The sequence below is a fragment of the Gymnoscopelus braueri genome (genome assembly GCF_963280865.1).
Source record: "Gymnoscopelus braueri genome assembly, chromosome: 13".
In the NCBI taxonomy this organism is placed as follows: domain Eukaryota; kingdom Metazoa; phylum Chordata; class Actinopteri; order Myctophiformes; family Myctophidae; genus Gymnoscopelus; species Gymnoscopelus braueri.
In genome coordinates this window covers 41749757-41766662 of record NC_137615.1, presented here as the reverse complement: position 1 = coordinate 41766662, position 16906 = coordinate 41749757, and the positions used below count along the sequence as shown (strand labels likewise).

Here is a 16906-nt window from a genome sequence, read left to right as displayed (position 1 = left end):
TGGGCTTGTTTCTAAAGTGTAGTTGCATATTTGGCCTTGCTTCTGAATCATAATGCTGTTTAAACCTGTGGTTCTCAAACATTTGCCAGTCAAGGAACGGACTAGCAGATCTAAGCTCACAACGTGACGCGAGCTTGTAGATTATCCTAGTAGTTGCTTCTTTTGGGCTTGTTGTCATAGAAATGGTTGCTCGTTTCTCTCTCAAAACCTGGCAACACTGGTCTTGGGGCAGTCATTCAAACCTTGTTATATCCTTTTAAAACCACTATCAACAGCAGCTCTATATGGAATGTAAATGACGCGTGGAGGTTGTAACACGTAGAGTTCAAACACATTGTTAAACACACAGAGCCGGCAGCACCATGGCGTTTCATAAAGTTACTCGAACTTTATCAAAACTTTTACCTGCTGGACAGCTTGTTATTAGCTAGCCCAGCTACGTTAGCTAGCGTAGCCCCCCCGGCAAAGTAATTCCGGTTCTGTCCTTCGGCGGTCGGCTTTTAAAAGCTCCTGACTGACGAGTTTTTAAACCAAAGGGCTGCATTCATTCGTGTTTTTTATCTGTAGATAGATAGACACAGTGTCGTGTTGTTTAGAGATACAGTGTTATCATGCAAACAGCCAGGATGATGAATGAAGTTCCTCGGTGAAGTTTGGAGAGCAGTGATTCAGTGAGACCTGGCTGGCAGACACTGCGTGAGGGACACACGGCAGCAACAGGGGCACAGGTGACGGCAATCATCATTTATTGTTTCATTCATGTACAGGTTTCATCACAGTGGTGGAAAAAGTACTCAAATTCTGTACTCAAGTAAAAGTATCAGTACTGTGCAGTGTAGAAATACTCTGTTACAAGTAAAAGTCCGGAATTTCAATAAAAGTATTGGTATCAAAAGTAAGAGTACGCATTAGGCAGAATGTCCTATTTCAAGTTGTCACATGTTGTATACATATGTAGCAGATCTACAAGCTCATCTATCTAAAATCTACAAAGTAACTAGTAACTACGTTTTCAAATAAATGTAGTGGAGTAAAAGTACAATATTTGGATCTGAGATGTAGTGGAGTAGGAGTAAAAGTATTGGAAATTGGAAATACACAAGTAAAGTATAAATACCTCAAAATTGTACTTAAGTAAATGTACTTAGTTACTTTCCATACATTTTTTTATATGGATGTCTGTGCTTGATGAATGGTGGCAGGTCTGTGATCTTTGGTGACAAATTACATTAGTTATTATTTCTACCAGCCTGACATTTTGGTAGCCTGTAGACAAGTTATGTCTGTTATCACAGTAAAACAGTAAAACCCCCAGGGGTCATTTTAACTCTGAGAGTGTACTAATGGAACAGGTTCATTTGGTTCCATTCATTTTGTACCCTGTTGGAGTTACAAATGGCTAAATTAACATTTGGGATTTTACTGTGTACCACAAGACTTGTGACATACTGTTGTAGGTGAAGGGTGTGGTCCCTTAATGAATAGTGGTTTCTATGGAGCCATACCAGATAACCAACACAGTCACACACGCCAACATTTCCTGATGGCCAAGAATGCATCTGTTTTATAGGACGGACTATTCTTAAATCCTTCCATCCATGGTAGCCTTAAGGCATGACTTTATTAGCCTGTATGGGCCTTAGTCATAGCTGGCAGCAGGTATCAATTCACCATGTAATTGTGTTATCAAACAAGTTTTTCCCTGTATCATGGGAGTTGTCTTTTAGTTGTATATGACTATATGAGTTTGTTTAATGAAAACCTTAGTGTTTAAGTACACCTGTGAAACATCAGCTTATTACTCAGCCTACCTGGCAAGGTCCCAAATGTTATCTGGAGCGTTAAGCATGCCGTCTAGTCTAGATACATTATGTGTGAAATGTTGACCAACTGGATCGTCGAGGAGTATTTGTTAGTGTGTTGCTTTCACTTCTCCTGGCTGTGCTGCCATTCTGTGGGACATATTGCGCCTTATCACTATGATACCGTGATTTAAATCAGGGGTTTCCAAACCTTATCAGCCCGAGACCCAAAAGAGAAATATGGTGTCTTTCTGGGAACCAGACTTACACAAAATACATTGTGAATGAATCACCTAAGCCCTCTTTCAAAAATAGTGAAAATTGCCAAACAAATTCAAGTGTCCAAATGATAGTAGATTGGGTATTTTCTCTATTACTGGAAATGTCTGGGAAAAATTTTTTTTTATTTTATTTCTGAAAATCTTTGGAAAAGAGAGAGGGGGGGGGGGTTGTGGGGGAAGAAAACGCTGTAAAAAAAAGATTGCAACCTATAAAAACAGGTCCGCACCGCTACCCAGGATGGGTCATGACTGGTTACCTTTGTTTGGGAAACACTGATTTAAATTACCGTAACCCCAGATTGCCCCTGATTGTGTCAGACACAGGAGTGTCAGACACAGGAGTGTCAGACACAGGAGTACCATTTACATGAAAGAATTGGATAGCTGCTGAACTGAATGAATCAGGACATACTTCCTTCACACAGCACATTTATAAAGGGAAATCTATTGAATGTCGCTGTTAAGAATTCACAGCGTATTTTCATATGTCTAGTCCAGTGTCTCTCAGCCAGTGAGTCAGGACCCAAAAGTGGGCTTTTAGAGTTGGGCTGTCATTAATTGTAATTGAGTAATCTGTTTATTATTAAAAAGGAGTTAATATGGTTCATTAGTTGAGTCACAAAGCAATTGCAAAACTGTTTTAATGAGTCTGTTTTTATGTATGTCACTCTGTGTGCAAAGACTCAAAACATTATATAACATTTTATGGCATTTACATTTCCAATGTTTAATGGGCGGCAGTGTCTCAGGAGATGGAGCGGCTGGCTGGGAACCGGAAGTTACCCTTTGTGCTTTTAGACCACTGGATAGTGGATACTGAAATAAAACCTGACAATGTAAGAAATTAGGTTGGTGCTTCACTGTGTCACTCTGTTTCCCTCTCTGTTAGCCATGTCAGGAGAAACCGCAGATCGCCCGGCCTCTGTCTCATCTGTTTCCTCTGTCTCATCAATCTCCCTGGTGGAGATCAAGGCCGAAACCCGGCTGGTGCTCAAAGCCTTCATCCGGCAGAGCCTATCTATCCCCTTGGGGGAGAGACCTGGAAGGGTTGGAGGCACCTACAAAGATCCCCAAAAATATAGGTACATTCACCTGTCATTTGTTTGGAGTGGGATATTGAGATAATGTGTATTTATTTGCTCTACAATCCAATTGCAGCAGACACACAGTAGCCTAATTCATACATTCGTTTTAAAACAGGAGGGTATTTTTATAGGACATATGTAGCTGCTACTAACTATTATTAAGTTATCGATTAATCGGACAAATATTATATTAATGAATGAATGAATGTTAATGATTAATGAATAAAATAATAATGAATAATGAAGTATTTACATAAAGAATGAATACATTATAATTTACAGTACAAGAACAGTCTAATTCTCATTGATGCATGGATGGATATGTAAATCAACGTTTATATAGTAGACGTAGTCGATGACATCGATGATTCACAGTAGCCCAAGACATATGCCGCAAAGTGCAACTGATTATCATGTAGTCTCCTTGTCCATCACATCCATTATTTGAAAAGATTCAACTTTAACATGAAATCAATCGGATGACATCAAACCAACACAAGCAAAGCTAAAACTGTCACTTCTCTCTCTCATATGATATGTCATCATTACCATCACTTCCCTCTGCTTTGCCATATGGTGCATCTAATGTTTCTTGTCTTTATACTTCCCATATCACCTGCCATACTTCTGCTCATCACGTTTCCCCCGCTGCGTTTCAGCGCCAATGGGAAGCTGCGCAAAAAGGACAGCCGGAATTCTCAGGATGAGGACGACGGCTCGGCGGACGAGAGGACGAGCACCATCAAGAAGCTGATCAAGCGTCTTCCCACCACCGTACGCCGCCCCGCCAAAGATGGCGACTCCGCTCAGTCCTCGAACGGCACCCTGGAGAAAGATGGACGGCTGAACGGCGTCAGCCCTGCTGTGCAGCATATCAGGGATCAACTCGAGGTAAGGATGAGGTTTCTTAAGTGAAGTACTGTACATTTCTACACAGCAAAATCCAGTGTTCATTATATTTCAAGTTTTAAGTTAGCTTTTGGGGGCATTGCCATTTTATGTGTTTATTTGACAGTGATGGTGGAGTCAGACAGAACAGGGGGGATGGCAAGCGGGTCGGATTTGAACCCAGGCTAGCTGTAGGAAGCCTTAGCCTTTAGTGTTATGCACTCTTACCAGGTGGGGTGGGTGGTGGGTGCCCCCCAGAGTTTTGTTTCTTTGTGTTTTTATTCACACAATAAATTAAAAGTTGCTGTGTGTGTGTGTGTGTGTGTGTGTGAGTAAGCAGAAGTAAGGCTACATTATGGTAGAAACAAGTGGATGGCTTCGATTGATTGATTGAATACTGTATTAGACAGAAATGTAAATGGCATGAGGTACAGTCAGACATTTGGGCTTAAAGGATTACACCAAAACATCCTGGGGACTTTCCATTGTGGTGCTTGATTCAGGCTGGCTCTCAATCTATGTTTGAAATTTAGAGAAGGATGGTGAGTTGGCACTAAGTACTGACTTATGAGAACTGACTATGAGTGGTGCAGCTGAGGGGGTATGCACTATATTGAATTGTCTAGTATTGTGTGCCTGACATTGAGAGTTAATCACAAAATACCCTTTGAAAGCAAAGGTGTGGGAAGGATATATGAGAGATAGCTGCATTTGTATTTGAAAGAGCAGGACTACAGTATATTGATGTTGTAAATAGACAGTAAATTGTTTTTTTTTTAAATGTAGGAGCAGATGTAGCCAAGTGGTTAGACGAGGTAGCCATTTTTTACAAATGTATTTGGTGTAATGAGTAATGTAAATGTGATGGATAAGTACTTACCCAGACAATATTGCAGTAGATGAGTTATGGATACATTAAACTGTAGTATAGAGTACTAGTGTCAGTAAAATTAAGGGTATCACTATCTACAGTATCATACTCTGAATACAGTTACAGATTCAGCAGAAGGATATTGATCAATTTCACAGTTTTTTGGTCCACGCCATGAGAGTTCAGGGGTAGACATTGAAATTTGCCAAGGACATTCGTCAGGTTTTGATCCCCATAATAAGGAAAATGTACAAATTTGATCCCAATTTTTTCCTCAAAATAAAAATCCCTAATGTTTCCCTAAAATAAAAAAGCAAAAAAACTCACATCTGCTGCCTATTCCAGTAAATCATTCAAATGTATGACTACTACAACTAGCTACTATACATTTCTTTAAAGCAAATGTTCATTATTAGATTATTATCAAAATGATTGTATGATAATCATTCTAAAAGTAGCCCATTGAAATTGGATATCAGAATTGTCTTTTAATTATGCACTTTCTGTCCCTGTTAGGAGGTAGAAATATAATGTTAGGCATTGGTTTCTGTACTGTTAGCCCTGCATTGGGGTTTATGCTGGCATAAATAGTAAAGACATCATACTGTGTAGGCTACATTCCTGCTGCAGCTAATCAGTTATTGCTTACAGCATATGATAGGCTGATTTATTGATCGATTGATTGACTTCTTAATTGACATATTCGCATGTACAACATAAAAAACATGTGCATACAATAGTCAAAAGGATAAACACAAAAAAAGGCTTAGATCCATTGTGGTCCTTTCAAAGATGGTTCAATACACAACAGTAATATATATAAAAGTGATATATCTAGATCAGGTGTAGGCAACCTTAGGCACAGGTGCCAACATTGGCATAGGGTAGGGTGATCACTGGCATGAGTGTGAGAAAGAGGATTCTTTTTAAAATAAATGTCGTCAATTCAATTAAGTCCCCTCACATCTGTGTGCAAATTACATCCTGCACATAATTCTACATTCATTCAAACTCGGAACTCTGACTGGGCAGGGAGTCTGGGGAGATAGGTGGATTATTGCTCTAATGAGTCTAATGATCATTACAATGACCTGATGAGAAAGAAAATTGTTCAGAAGAAGAAGGGAAAGAAATAAGGTTGTTATGTACTGTATATGGAAAATCAAAATCTGTTGAAAATTTTAGGTGTCATAATTAAATGTAAAAACATGGCACTTCATGTCAAAAAGGTTGCAGACCCCTGATCTAGATGAGGTTACAATTAGGGCGTAGTTATAAATAGATCCTGCTAATCATTCAGCCATCTTTTTTGTGAAGATTTGAAATTGTCCTTTGAGACCATGGACCATAGTCTGTAGCGCTCCGTCTGGTGTAATACCTGTGTGTCCTTGACCTTCTCAATACAAAATAGTTGACTATATACTTGGGTACCTCACTGTTTGCAATCCTGTGAGCCATACACATTTTCATGTGAGATATTCTCTCCTCGACTCTAGGCAAAGAAAATGGGCAGGGAGAAGATGATTTCTGAGATGTAGTTTATGGATTAATCTAATAATTTTATTTTGAGAGGTCTGTAGCTTTGTTTTGAGGATGTTAGGGGTGCTAGAATACCAGGAAGTGCAGGCATAGTCGAGTGTAGGCTGACACAGCTGGACTACGCAGTGCGTGTTTGATGCACTGTTTACATAACATTATCGTTCTTCGGCGTGGACGCTCACATAATTATCGTATTATAACCTCGCATCACCAGTCTTTCCACCTCGGATGAAAGCCTGGTATTCGTTATTAATGGCCCATGTGATCCGGTCTAGGCCACGCCTACTGAAAAAAACAAAACAAGCAATTCCTCTTTCCTCCTTGAAGTTGTGGGTTCCAGTTTGGCGGAGCCGCTTTGTTTTGGTTCCCCCTGTTTGTTTCCCCAATCCCTATTTAAATGAATACAATTTCCCTGTGGGATAACAAAAGTAGACAGACGCTAAAGTCTCTGGAAAGTACACTCACATTTATATTTAAAAAATAAGCTAAACTACGCCGTATCAAGGATTTTATTAGGTAGGCCCTATTACAATGCCCTTGATCCCGGCCGTAGTTATTTTGGGGTGAAGTCTTTCCGGATTTGCGCGTTCCGGCCGCCTGTTGACGCACCTGGTGACATAGGGTTACTTCCGCTCCCGACCGGATCACAAACCCGAAAAAGGTATTGATCCTAGGCTAATCGTATTATAGTTATAGTTCGGTGTGAATGGGGCTTTTAGCTGGTCATATGCAAGCCAATTCCAGCAGTCTCACTATTGTGGTTGCAGCAGGCCTGTGAGACGGGGGGTGGCAAATCAGCTGATCATATTTGTGGTATGCAAAGTTCCCTTTTTTTGTGCTCTTCTGGGTAGAAGGGTTAATAATTCAATTTATTTCAGGCGTACTGTTTCCGAGAAATCATTGTGGCTGAAGATCTTAAAATCTCGGAGTTTTTTTGCCCTTTTAAAAGTGTCCATTTCCTTATTCCTGAGCAGCTTGGCGACTGAACCTGGGTCGCCCATCTGGCAGATAGGCGACCCAGTTTCCAATTCTCGTGCCCTCTCTACTTCAGTCAGTTTTTATTCTATATTAAGCCTATCCGACATCATCTTTTTAAACTTAAAGGGATAGTTCACCCCAAAATATATTTTTTTCCTATCGATTAGTCACCCCATAGAGACTTGAATTCATGGATATTTTTTAGTTTTTGTCGCATTCCTAAGACAATAATTTGATGACCAGCAGACCGGTAGGCAGCGGTTTTGGTAGGAGACACAAAGGAGACTCTTTGTGTCTCCTACAGGAACCACTAACGGTCATCAAATTATTGGCTTAGGAATGCGACAAAAACAAAAAAATATCCATGATAGCCTCTTGTCATGTTTTGTTTTCGATTTGTTTTGATCCTCTGTGCCATCAATCAGAATGTTATTTCTCCTAGATATTTTCCAGGTAGTCTCCTTAGAGGTGAGCTTGTCTAGAGTTGGCTGTAGTTTGCCAATAACCAAGACTACATGACTGAGCTGCCGCCTTCAGCCGCCTTGAAACATTTGCGTCCTTAAGACTATGCTTGGGTGTACTCCTGGCTTAAGCTCAGAGACCGATTTAACCAGCTCTTTTTGAGATAGTCCATGAGACCTAAGAAAGTCATACGTTATTTTCTTAGAAATCCATCAGTTCTTTGAAAAAGGTTTTTGTTGTTCTAACATTGTTTAGTACTCGACAGTCGCTTTCTGGGAGACGTTGCAAAATGATTATGATTACAAGTGTTCACTTCATTTAACTGACAGAGGGTTAATTTAACTCTGAAAGTGTAAAAAGTCACTGCTTACGCTACAGATTTTGCTAAGGTATGTTCACATCTGCAACTCACTCCTGTGCTGTCTTTGTGTTCCAGCCTTTTATGCTGTTGATTATGAAGGCAATTCTCAAAGTGAGCTTTTATTTGAGCAGTTGTGTTTTTAGCATCATTTGAACTCTAAACGATGTTGTCCCCGCAGGACGACTTCCTGTCTCCGTCCTCAACATCGTCAGAGGATGACAGCGGCAAGGAGCAGAAGAAGGTGAAAAAGAAGAAGAAGAAGCTGCGGAAGACGATCTCTGACTTCTTCAGGATCAAGTCGAAGGACAAAGACAAGAAGGAGGACAAAGAGAAAGAAGACGGGCGTCCTCAGAGGCCCACATCGCTGGACATACCTGAAGTCCCAGAGCCGGTCAAGCCCCTCATCTCTCCCAGTGAGTGAGCTCCATCATCTTTGATAGAAACTAGGGCTGCAACAGTTAATCGAACTAAGCAATTCAATCACTTATCAGCAATAATCAATTGTAATACTTAAAAATCTAAAATAAATTAAAATCTTGTACAACAAACTAGAGGTCTTCACGGTCTACCCTAGCCCCAAATAACTGACAATGCCCAAGACCCGTACGGGTTTGTTTGTGCTCTTTTTTATCATGGCCACTCAGGTCCGGGTCGGTCCAGATTCTATCACCTCGGGTCCCGGGTCTGTATATCATTGTGTGTAATTCCCGAGTGGATTCCAAAAGACCTGTACTCAGTGCTGATCAGGAGAGAAAAGCATGAAATGCTGTGTGATGATTAGGCTGTCCTAAGATCAGATTACTGCAGCGCAATATAAGAGGGAAAAAAGTTGAGCTGGGCATGCATGTCCGGCTGCCAGCTGTAGGCCGCGTAGAGGCTTCAGTCATTCAGTGACAGAGAGTGTCAGCGTATCAAACCAAACCTCTATGGGATCAAAGGTGCACTCGCCGTACGCGATCATAGATTCCTTCATGCATTTTCATGCAACTGTCCCTTATTATGGGGTTTCCTTATGGAGTAGCCCTATAACTGACATCGTTTGTCAGGTCCTTATAATACCCAACAGTCGGTTCTGTAAAATCGGATCTTGGTATGAATTTCACGGTTAGGGTTTGGGTCCGTCATAAAAAGATTAATACATTTGGAACCAATCTGGTCCCTGAACAAATTTCATCTCTCCATTAGATGTCGGGTCTATCATTTTGAATCCATGAAGAGCTTTACAAAAAAAATGGGGCTTAAGTGGTTAACCAGACTAATCGATTTAGACCATTATAGAAAATCTATTTAAATGTTTTTGCATAGATTCGACACAATCCTCGATTATTCAATTAGTCAAATACAGTAATCAATAGAATAATCGCTAAGAAGATAATCGAAAAATATGTAATGTGCATATATAATAATAATAATGCAAAAACAAATACAAAGACAAATACAGTGGGGTCAGTATTATGGGTCATAAATATCAGCAGCGTTCATCCTCTCTATGTATGTTAAAGGTTGCCAGCTCCTCTGGACTGAATAGCCCACAACATAATGTGTTAAAGATACTTGAAATGTACGAATTTATTGTAATGTGATGCCCAAAATGACCTGCCTGTTCTAAAAACAAAAATGAATAAAAAGGAAGTTTTAAAAAAAGTTAGTTGTGTCAGGCGGCTTTCTAAACAAAACATTTCATGCAGAATCTAAGGCTTTCTTTATTCAGATGGATCAAATCCCTCCGTTTTGTCAAACGCAATCGTTATAATTGTATCGTGGAGATTTTGTTGAGCTGCAAATTCAGTACCACTTAAACCCTCTATACTTGATAAAACTGACCTCTTATTTCACCCTATATTCGGCTATTTTTGGCGAACGTTCCCCCCAGTATAGGGATGCTGGGGACAGTGGGGGTTCAAGTGGTTGACAGAAGTGCCATTTTAAGTTTTAAGCACATTTTGATTATCGCGATAATATCGTTACTCGTAATTATCTTTGCCACAATAATCGTGACATAATCGTAATTTTCATATCATCTCATCCCTAATTGTCTGCTCTGTAGATCACCCTCCACAGTTCTATGAGGAGGTGGCGGAGAGGCTGGACAAGCTGGCCCAGAGGTCCCACAGTATAAAGAGTATAAAGAGACCCAGTCCCAGACCCCTGCCAAGTCCGCCAAAGCCTGCACCCTCTGACAAACCTCCACCTGGTGAGCACACACACACACACACACACACACACACACACACACACACACACACACACACACACACACACACACACACACACACACACACACACACACACACACACACACACACACACACACACACACACACACACACACACACACACACACACACACACACATATTGCAATACGAACCCTTAAGATGAACGACCGATACGTTGTTATGTTCCCATTAAATATTTTTCTTGCATTTGAGGACCGTGTGCGGGAGTTTTTTCTTTCAATACGTTTGGGCCCTTGTTTGGTCTTCTCCTACGCACCTGTGTGTGCAAACCTACTGTAGGTGCAAAAGACTTGCTTTTTATAGGCAGCATACAGTTGCACAAACGCCAATGTTCAGTTTTTTGGGGCCGATACTAATCACTGATTATTATTATTATCTTTGCTACTACAGTATCTGTACTGGCTCTCTTATTAAAATTGTCTTCTGACCCATATTATCCATATGATGACACTGTCTTTGCATAGACTTGTGGTTTGGCCCATAATTAAACACTCTTTAAACTCTAGAATAGGCCCACCAGATTCTGTACAGTATATTATATAGCATATATCAGCTATGTGCTTCAATATACAGTACATCAGACACATGCTAAGTGACAATGTTTTTTATTTGGTAACCTCTTGAGTCATAAAAGATGGGATTTTGCGATCACGATCAGGTAATTCGGCCGATCACCGATCAAGTCACTTGGAGCAAAACATTTTCTGATTTATATCGATGGCAATTGTGGCACCCCTCAGGTGGCTGTTGAACAGTGTTGCCACGCTTATTATAAGCGACTTTGGGCTTGTTTTTCTGTAAAGCCGCTTTTAAATATTTGGTGGTTGCGTTTTTTTGGAGCTTGTTTCTGAAGTGTAGATACTTATTTGGGCTTACATCCAATTTTTTTTTAATTATGGTTGAAACCAGTGGTTCTCAAACATTTTCATGTCAAGGACCCCCAAATGAATATGAATGTCTGCGCAACCCCATCTGAAAATATTTTGTTCCAGGTACCCCCGTACCAGATTTGTGTTGTTAGAATGTTTTACACTTTTTTCCCCCCCAAGATCGTTTTGAAAATAGCAGATCTACAGGCTCACAACCCGCATACCTTGCGAGCTTGTTGTTCGGCTATTTTCAACTAGCAATGTGTATATACGTTTAAAATGAGACACTTTGGCTTGTTTTCGTAGACCTGGTTGCTTGTTTTTCTCCCAAAATCTGGCAACACTGCTGTTGAACTGTAACTTGTCTCTCCGACTCCAACAGATGACAAAGAGGCAGTGTTACAGAAGCTGTTCCAGGTACTCTCCATGGAGGGAGACGCCATCAACAAGAAAGTATGTACCTCTTTGTTGACTGATATCTTGTCCAGTCACTGACAGGTCATATTATTATGATCTTCTATTTATGTTTTGCCTGTTACCCCTTTTTCTCCCCAATTTAGTCGTTTTTGCCAATTGATTCCTCCCCTCACACATTTCTGTGTGTTGTCACTGCTGTTGTATCCTACTGGCTCACCTGCCAGTGAGGAGCCCCCATCTGTAGGACGTTAATCTGAGTTCCCAGAAGTTTTCGCCAGCTCGGCGAGGAACTTCTGGGCCAGAGCCCTGGTATTTGTGGGCGGGATGTAACTTACGCTCAGAATCTGAGCGGACACGCCTCTTACCGGTCTGAGAGCTGCGCAACTCGTCTAAAAAGTCAGACGAGAGGCAAACAGCAGTACACAACAATGGCGGCCGCAATTTCTCAAGGGGAAATTGCTTCCCGTCGATCCTATTTAGATGCAACACCCAGTGCATGTGGATCCCGCCCCCTTTTCTTCATTGGCTGTTGATTTGAATCGCAACGCAGTGGCCGCGCCCCTGCTGTCCAAGCTCCGACGCAATGCCTCCCAGACTAGTAGGACGTAGACGTAAAGCCTCCATCCTACTCCTCCCGCCCAACACTCCGTGCTGACAGGTGCCGCCTCAGCCCGTAGGAGTACTTATAGTGACAAATATCAACCTCCCCGCTCCGCTTCCCTCCCCTGAACACGGGCCAATTGTGTTTGAATAGACGAATAGGGGCAGGTACTTTACCACTGTGCCATCCAAGTAGTGCTGCACAATTAATCGAAAAAAGATCGTGATCTCGATTCAGACACCTATGCAATCTCGATTTTAAATAATGGTGATAATTTTTTTCAATATCTTTTTTTTGTTTTTTTTGCTTAATATCTTTATATTACAAGGGAATCGTGTGAGAATCGTGAACTCAATTCTTATGGAGGAAAATCGTGATTCACATTTGAGCAAGAATCGTGCAGCACTACATCCGAGTGCTGACAGGTCACATTATGATATGCCCTTCGTCTGTCTGTTTGTCCGTCCGTCTGTCAACATGTTCTTGTCATAGCTCTGCTGCAGGGGTGGGCAGTGTTTTCAGGCATGTGATCTACTTAACGTTTTTCTGACAGTAAAAACCACCACTGCTTTTATGTCTTATTATAGGCTGCTAATTAGAAAGTTGCAAACATAGAATTACTCGTATAGTTTATAGTAATAGTTTATTATGAACAATAAAGGCAAGATACATTCTGAAAAAAAGGCGTAATGCACATGACATGTCGAAAAGCTTATTCTATTCCCATTTGTGTGGGCATTGTACATTGTACTAGAGAGCTGTCAATGAATATTCCATATTCAAATATGTATTATAAAAAATAAAAGAAGGTTCGACTATAAAAATAAGGTTTGAATAACCCAAAAAACATCTGCCTTTCGAGACCCTGGGTGCCTGTACCCTTACTCAGCAGCTGGTCTCGCGAGATGACAGAGCCATCAGTATGCGTACAACTTAAGTTTACAACTAAATTCTTTGATTTTCTTACCTTTTGAGGCGGTCACAGAATATTTCATCTCCAGTATGATCAATCCCCTGATGATTGGTAATCACGGGGTATTTCACTGTACTTCCGCAAAAAAAGAAAACGTCAGCGTGACTCCCCGTCCGCTTGTTATATAGACCTTTGAAAATAGGACGTCTCGTCCAAAGTACATAGTAAAACACAGGTGGCGAGATGCAGACGATTTCCCAAAGACGTTAAACAGCAAGTCAATGGAGCAGCAAATCTTGGGATCGCGTGATCTCCTGGATCTGTGTGCATCTGGGGATGAAATGGTCACTCATGTGTTAGAGAAAAGCACCATCTAGTGGAAAAAACTAAAAACACAAAAGTCCTTTTAGTCGTCTTTGGTGGTCTGGGCCTTTGGAAAAAAAGTCGTAAAAGTCGTCCTTGGCAGTGAAAGAGTTAAAGACATTGTTTCCCACCCCTGCTCTACTGCCTTAATTTGGGCTTTGATTGAAATTGAACTTCATACAGGCGTTCAGTACCAAGATGGCTTGAACAAGTTTTTGTTTCATTATTCTGCACTCATAGTCAAAGGTAATTGAATTGACATCCGTAGTTGACGGGCTTGTTATGCACACAAAGGAGAAACGAACGCATGAGGGCTTTTTGTTAGAAGACCTCATGTGATTGGTCGGCCGTCATCCAATCAAATGCACCTGTATGCGTTGCTTTTGTGTTGCCTAACTGCCTCTCTTCCCTCTTTCATCAGATCCAGTCAGATCAATTCCTGAGATCATCACTGACCCGTCTCTCCTACCCGTCCTTCGCCAAGCTCCTGGACACCTTCGCCAGCAGCGAGGTGGCCACGCCTCCACCCATGCCGGCACCAGCCAGTCCCACACTGCGGCGCGTGGCCGTCACCATGGAAGTCTCCCGGCGCGTGGTGACAGCCACAGGCACCCAGCGCATGCAGGGATACGCTGAGCGCTACATGGAGAACTTTGCACCATGGGTGAAGAAACAAGGAGGATGGGTGAGGGATATTTTTTAAGAACCACTATCAACCTGGCGTCCCTATTTTGGGCATAGGTGAAAACTTTCAAAAAAGTTTCAAATAGTTAAAAGAAATCTTCAAGGTATTTTTGGAGTAGGGCGTAAGTGGAATCCAGTTTCTTTTTTGTGTTGTGCCTTACACTGGATCTTGTCCTTTTGGAAATTGTGCCTTATGCACATCGGTCCATATGTATATATTTTCCTATTTGTATTTATTTCCAATATGGTATGTATGTTGGTCATTAGACCTTTATTAATCATCCAGTTTCATTATCCAATTTATTCCTTACCAGCCTTATTGTTTGTGTGCAGGAGAACATCGTATATTTAGAAGAGGCTGTGGAGTCGGAGTATGACTGAACACGAGGAGCCTGCAGGCAGCTTGGACGGTTACTTCCACCTCTGAGGTTTAAATGGTAATGTAAGACACTTTCAGCCTGTCCCCCGCCTACTGTATAGATTTGAAAATAGGCCGAAGTGGAGGGGGATGAAGCAAGTGACACTGTAATGCTTTGGTGAGACATTGGGTGCCCTCAACTCCTGTGTAGGCATAAACATTCCATGACTAGCTGTTGCCGGGGCTCATTCAGATTTCCGTCAGTAACCAGCTACGACTACAATTTGAAGTTTCAGGAGAAGACAGATTGGAATCCTAAACCCCTGCACACTGTAACGTGTGCTGACTGCTTTTCACATACACCCAATTATCACAGCACACTTGGTCGTGGTCCGCCTGTCTGACTTGGACTTTGACTAGCAGTGCTTAAACGAGTGCACCCATGTCACTGTCGACGCCATTGTGTTTTTAAGCAGGATAAAAGGGTACAGCAGGGTAAACGTTTTGAACGTTTTGTATCTGCAGCACTGACTGACACTACATGATGTCTGTATTTATGGTTTCATGATATATTATTGAGAATGTCAAAATCATGTCACGGAACAAAATGTAAGGGATAATCAACGATGAGCTGTGACTATGGAAAAATTATGTATGATATGGAAGCTAATAATCCAGATTCAAAGCTGAGGGGGTCTGCCCCCACAGAGTACATTATTTTTCTATAACCACATGGCTCAGAGTTGATTGTCTGCTTATACCATGACCACTTACCAACATTTGAAATATAAGTAGTGTTTATTTATATTTTGGGGCAATATGCTCTTTAAATAGAGACTTTGTTGGCACTATCTTTACAACATTAAAACAATGTTACCTTACTACTCCAGCAAGTATGAGAAGCCGTAGTTACGACTTTGAAATTCGTACCAACTGTGACAGTCAATAGTTATAATAGTCACATATTTTACAGAAATATACAAACGTATATCAACGCATACATTTTATGTTACCCACCAAAAGGTTGAACGTTATATTGAAATGCATGGATATATTGCTGCTAATGTTAGCTTAAATTGAAAAAAATCTTTATGCATATTCATTTCAGATGATGATGTTGCTACGGCAATGTAATTTATGCAGCCATCTGAAAATAAGCACACCCTCCAGCCAATCAGAATCGAGTATTCTCCTTGGGCATAGTATAAGAGGCATAATATGTTTACAGTTAAAAAGACATGAATTCCTCTTTTAAAGGAGGAGTTCACCCAAAAAATTACTTATTTTCTATCAATTGCACACCCCATGAAGCCTTGAATTCATGGATTTATTTTTGTTTTTGTGGCATTCCTAAGCCAATAATTTGATGGCCCGGGTGTGTATCCGGTAGGTCCGGAGACACAAATAATCTACTTTGTGTCTCCTACCGGATACATTAGCCGGTAGGAGACGGGAATCAAATTATTGGCTTAGGAATGCCACAAAAACTAAAATAAATCCATGGATTCAAGGCTTCATGGGGTGTGCAATTGATAGAAAATAAGTCATTTTTTTGGGTGAACTACTCCTTTAAGGTCTTCCTGGATTAAGGACACAGAAGTCTCAAAGAAGCCTAACTTTATTCTTAAAGGGATTTTTAAATGTGTATTTCAGGGTTTTATGGAGTGCATCCGATTAATCATGAACTGGAAGTCCTTTCTGTTCACCCAAATATGTTAAAATTGACTTGTGTTTGAAACACAAGGCTTTGCCTCATGCTGAGACACAAATGGACAATTATGATAATCTATGAATGAAGATACCATTTAAAACTTAACTTTTAACTAATGTTATAGGTGAGAAATCACCTATAGCCCTTGTATAAGAATAGCTACAGAATCGTAAACGTACAGTGTAAACGTCTTTAAATTGGCAACCTTTCCTCTGTGGTTACCATGATGTTTCTAGGGAATTGTCTTTATTTCCTTTGGATTTCCCAAAACATGATGTGTCAAGTGCATTCATTACAGTATCTCATAAAACTGTAATGTTGCTTTTTGGGGGAACAAACAAATCTCACCAGGCATGATAATAAATGCATCTTCAACGTGTGAACTATAGGCTCTTTGTGATTACAAAGGGTAACCCAGAAACTCCCGTAACGTGAAACTCTCCAGAACCAGAGAAAGTATAAGTTCTGGGTCCCCAGAACTCAG

The 16906-nt window shown here is 40.8% G+C and overlaps 1 protein-coding gene across 1 annotated transcript; it reads left to right on the top strand.

Annotated features, from left to right (window-relative positions):
* The first annotated feature begins 260 nt into the window (after positions 1–260).
* Positions 261–15961, top strand: bcl2l12 (BCL2 like 12). Its single transcript, XM_080447104.1, has 8 exons — positions 261–728; positions 2973–3165; positions 3828–4059; positions 8446–8680; positions 10315–10461; positions 11758–11828; positions 14091–14354; positions 14687–15961. Exons 2-8 carry the CDS (start codon positions 2975–2977, stop codon positions 14732–14734), a joined length of 1188 nt encoding a protein of 395 aa, XP_080303230.1. The 5' UTR covers positions 261–728; positions 2973–2974; the 3' UTR covers positions 14735–15961.
* Positions 15962–16906: the final 945 nt, after the last annotated feature.

Bases quoted from the DNA above. Each gene is read 5' to 3' on its own strand.
- bcl2l12 (XM_080447104.1), top strand. From the start codon at position 2,975: ATGTCAGGAGAAACCGCAGATCGCCCGGCCTCTGTCTCATCTGTTTCC. The intron at 4,060-8,445 runs GTAAGGATGAGG...TTGTCCCCGCAG, and splicing joins ATATCAGGGATCAACTCGAG to GACGACTTCCTGTCTCCGTC. The intron at 8,681-10,314 runs GTGAGTGAGCTC...TCTGCTCTGTAG, and splicing joins CAAGCCCCTCATCTCTCCCA to ATCACCCTCCACAGTTCTAT.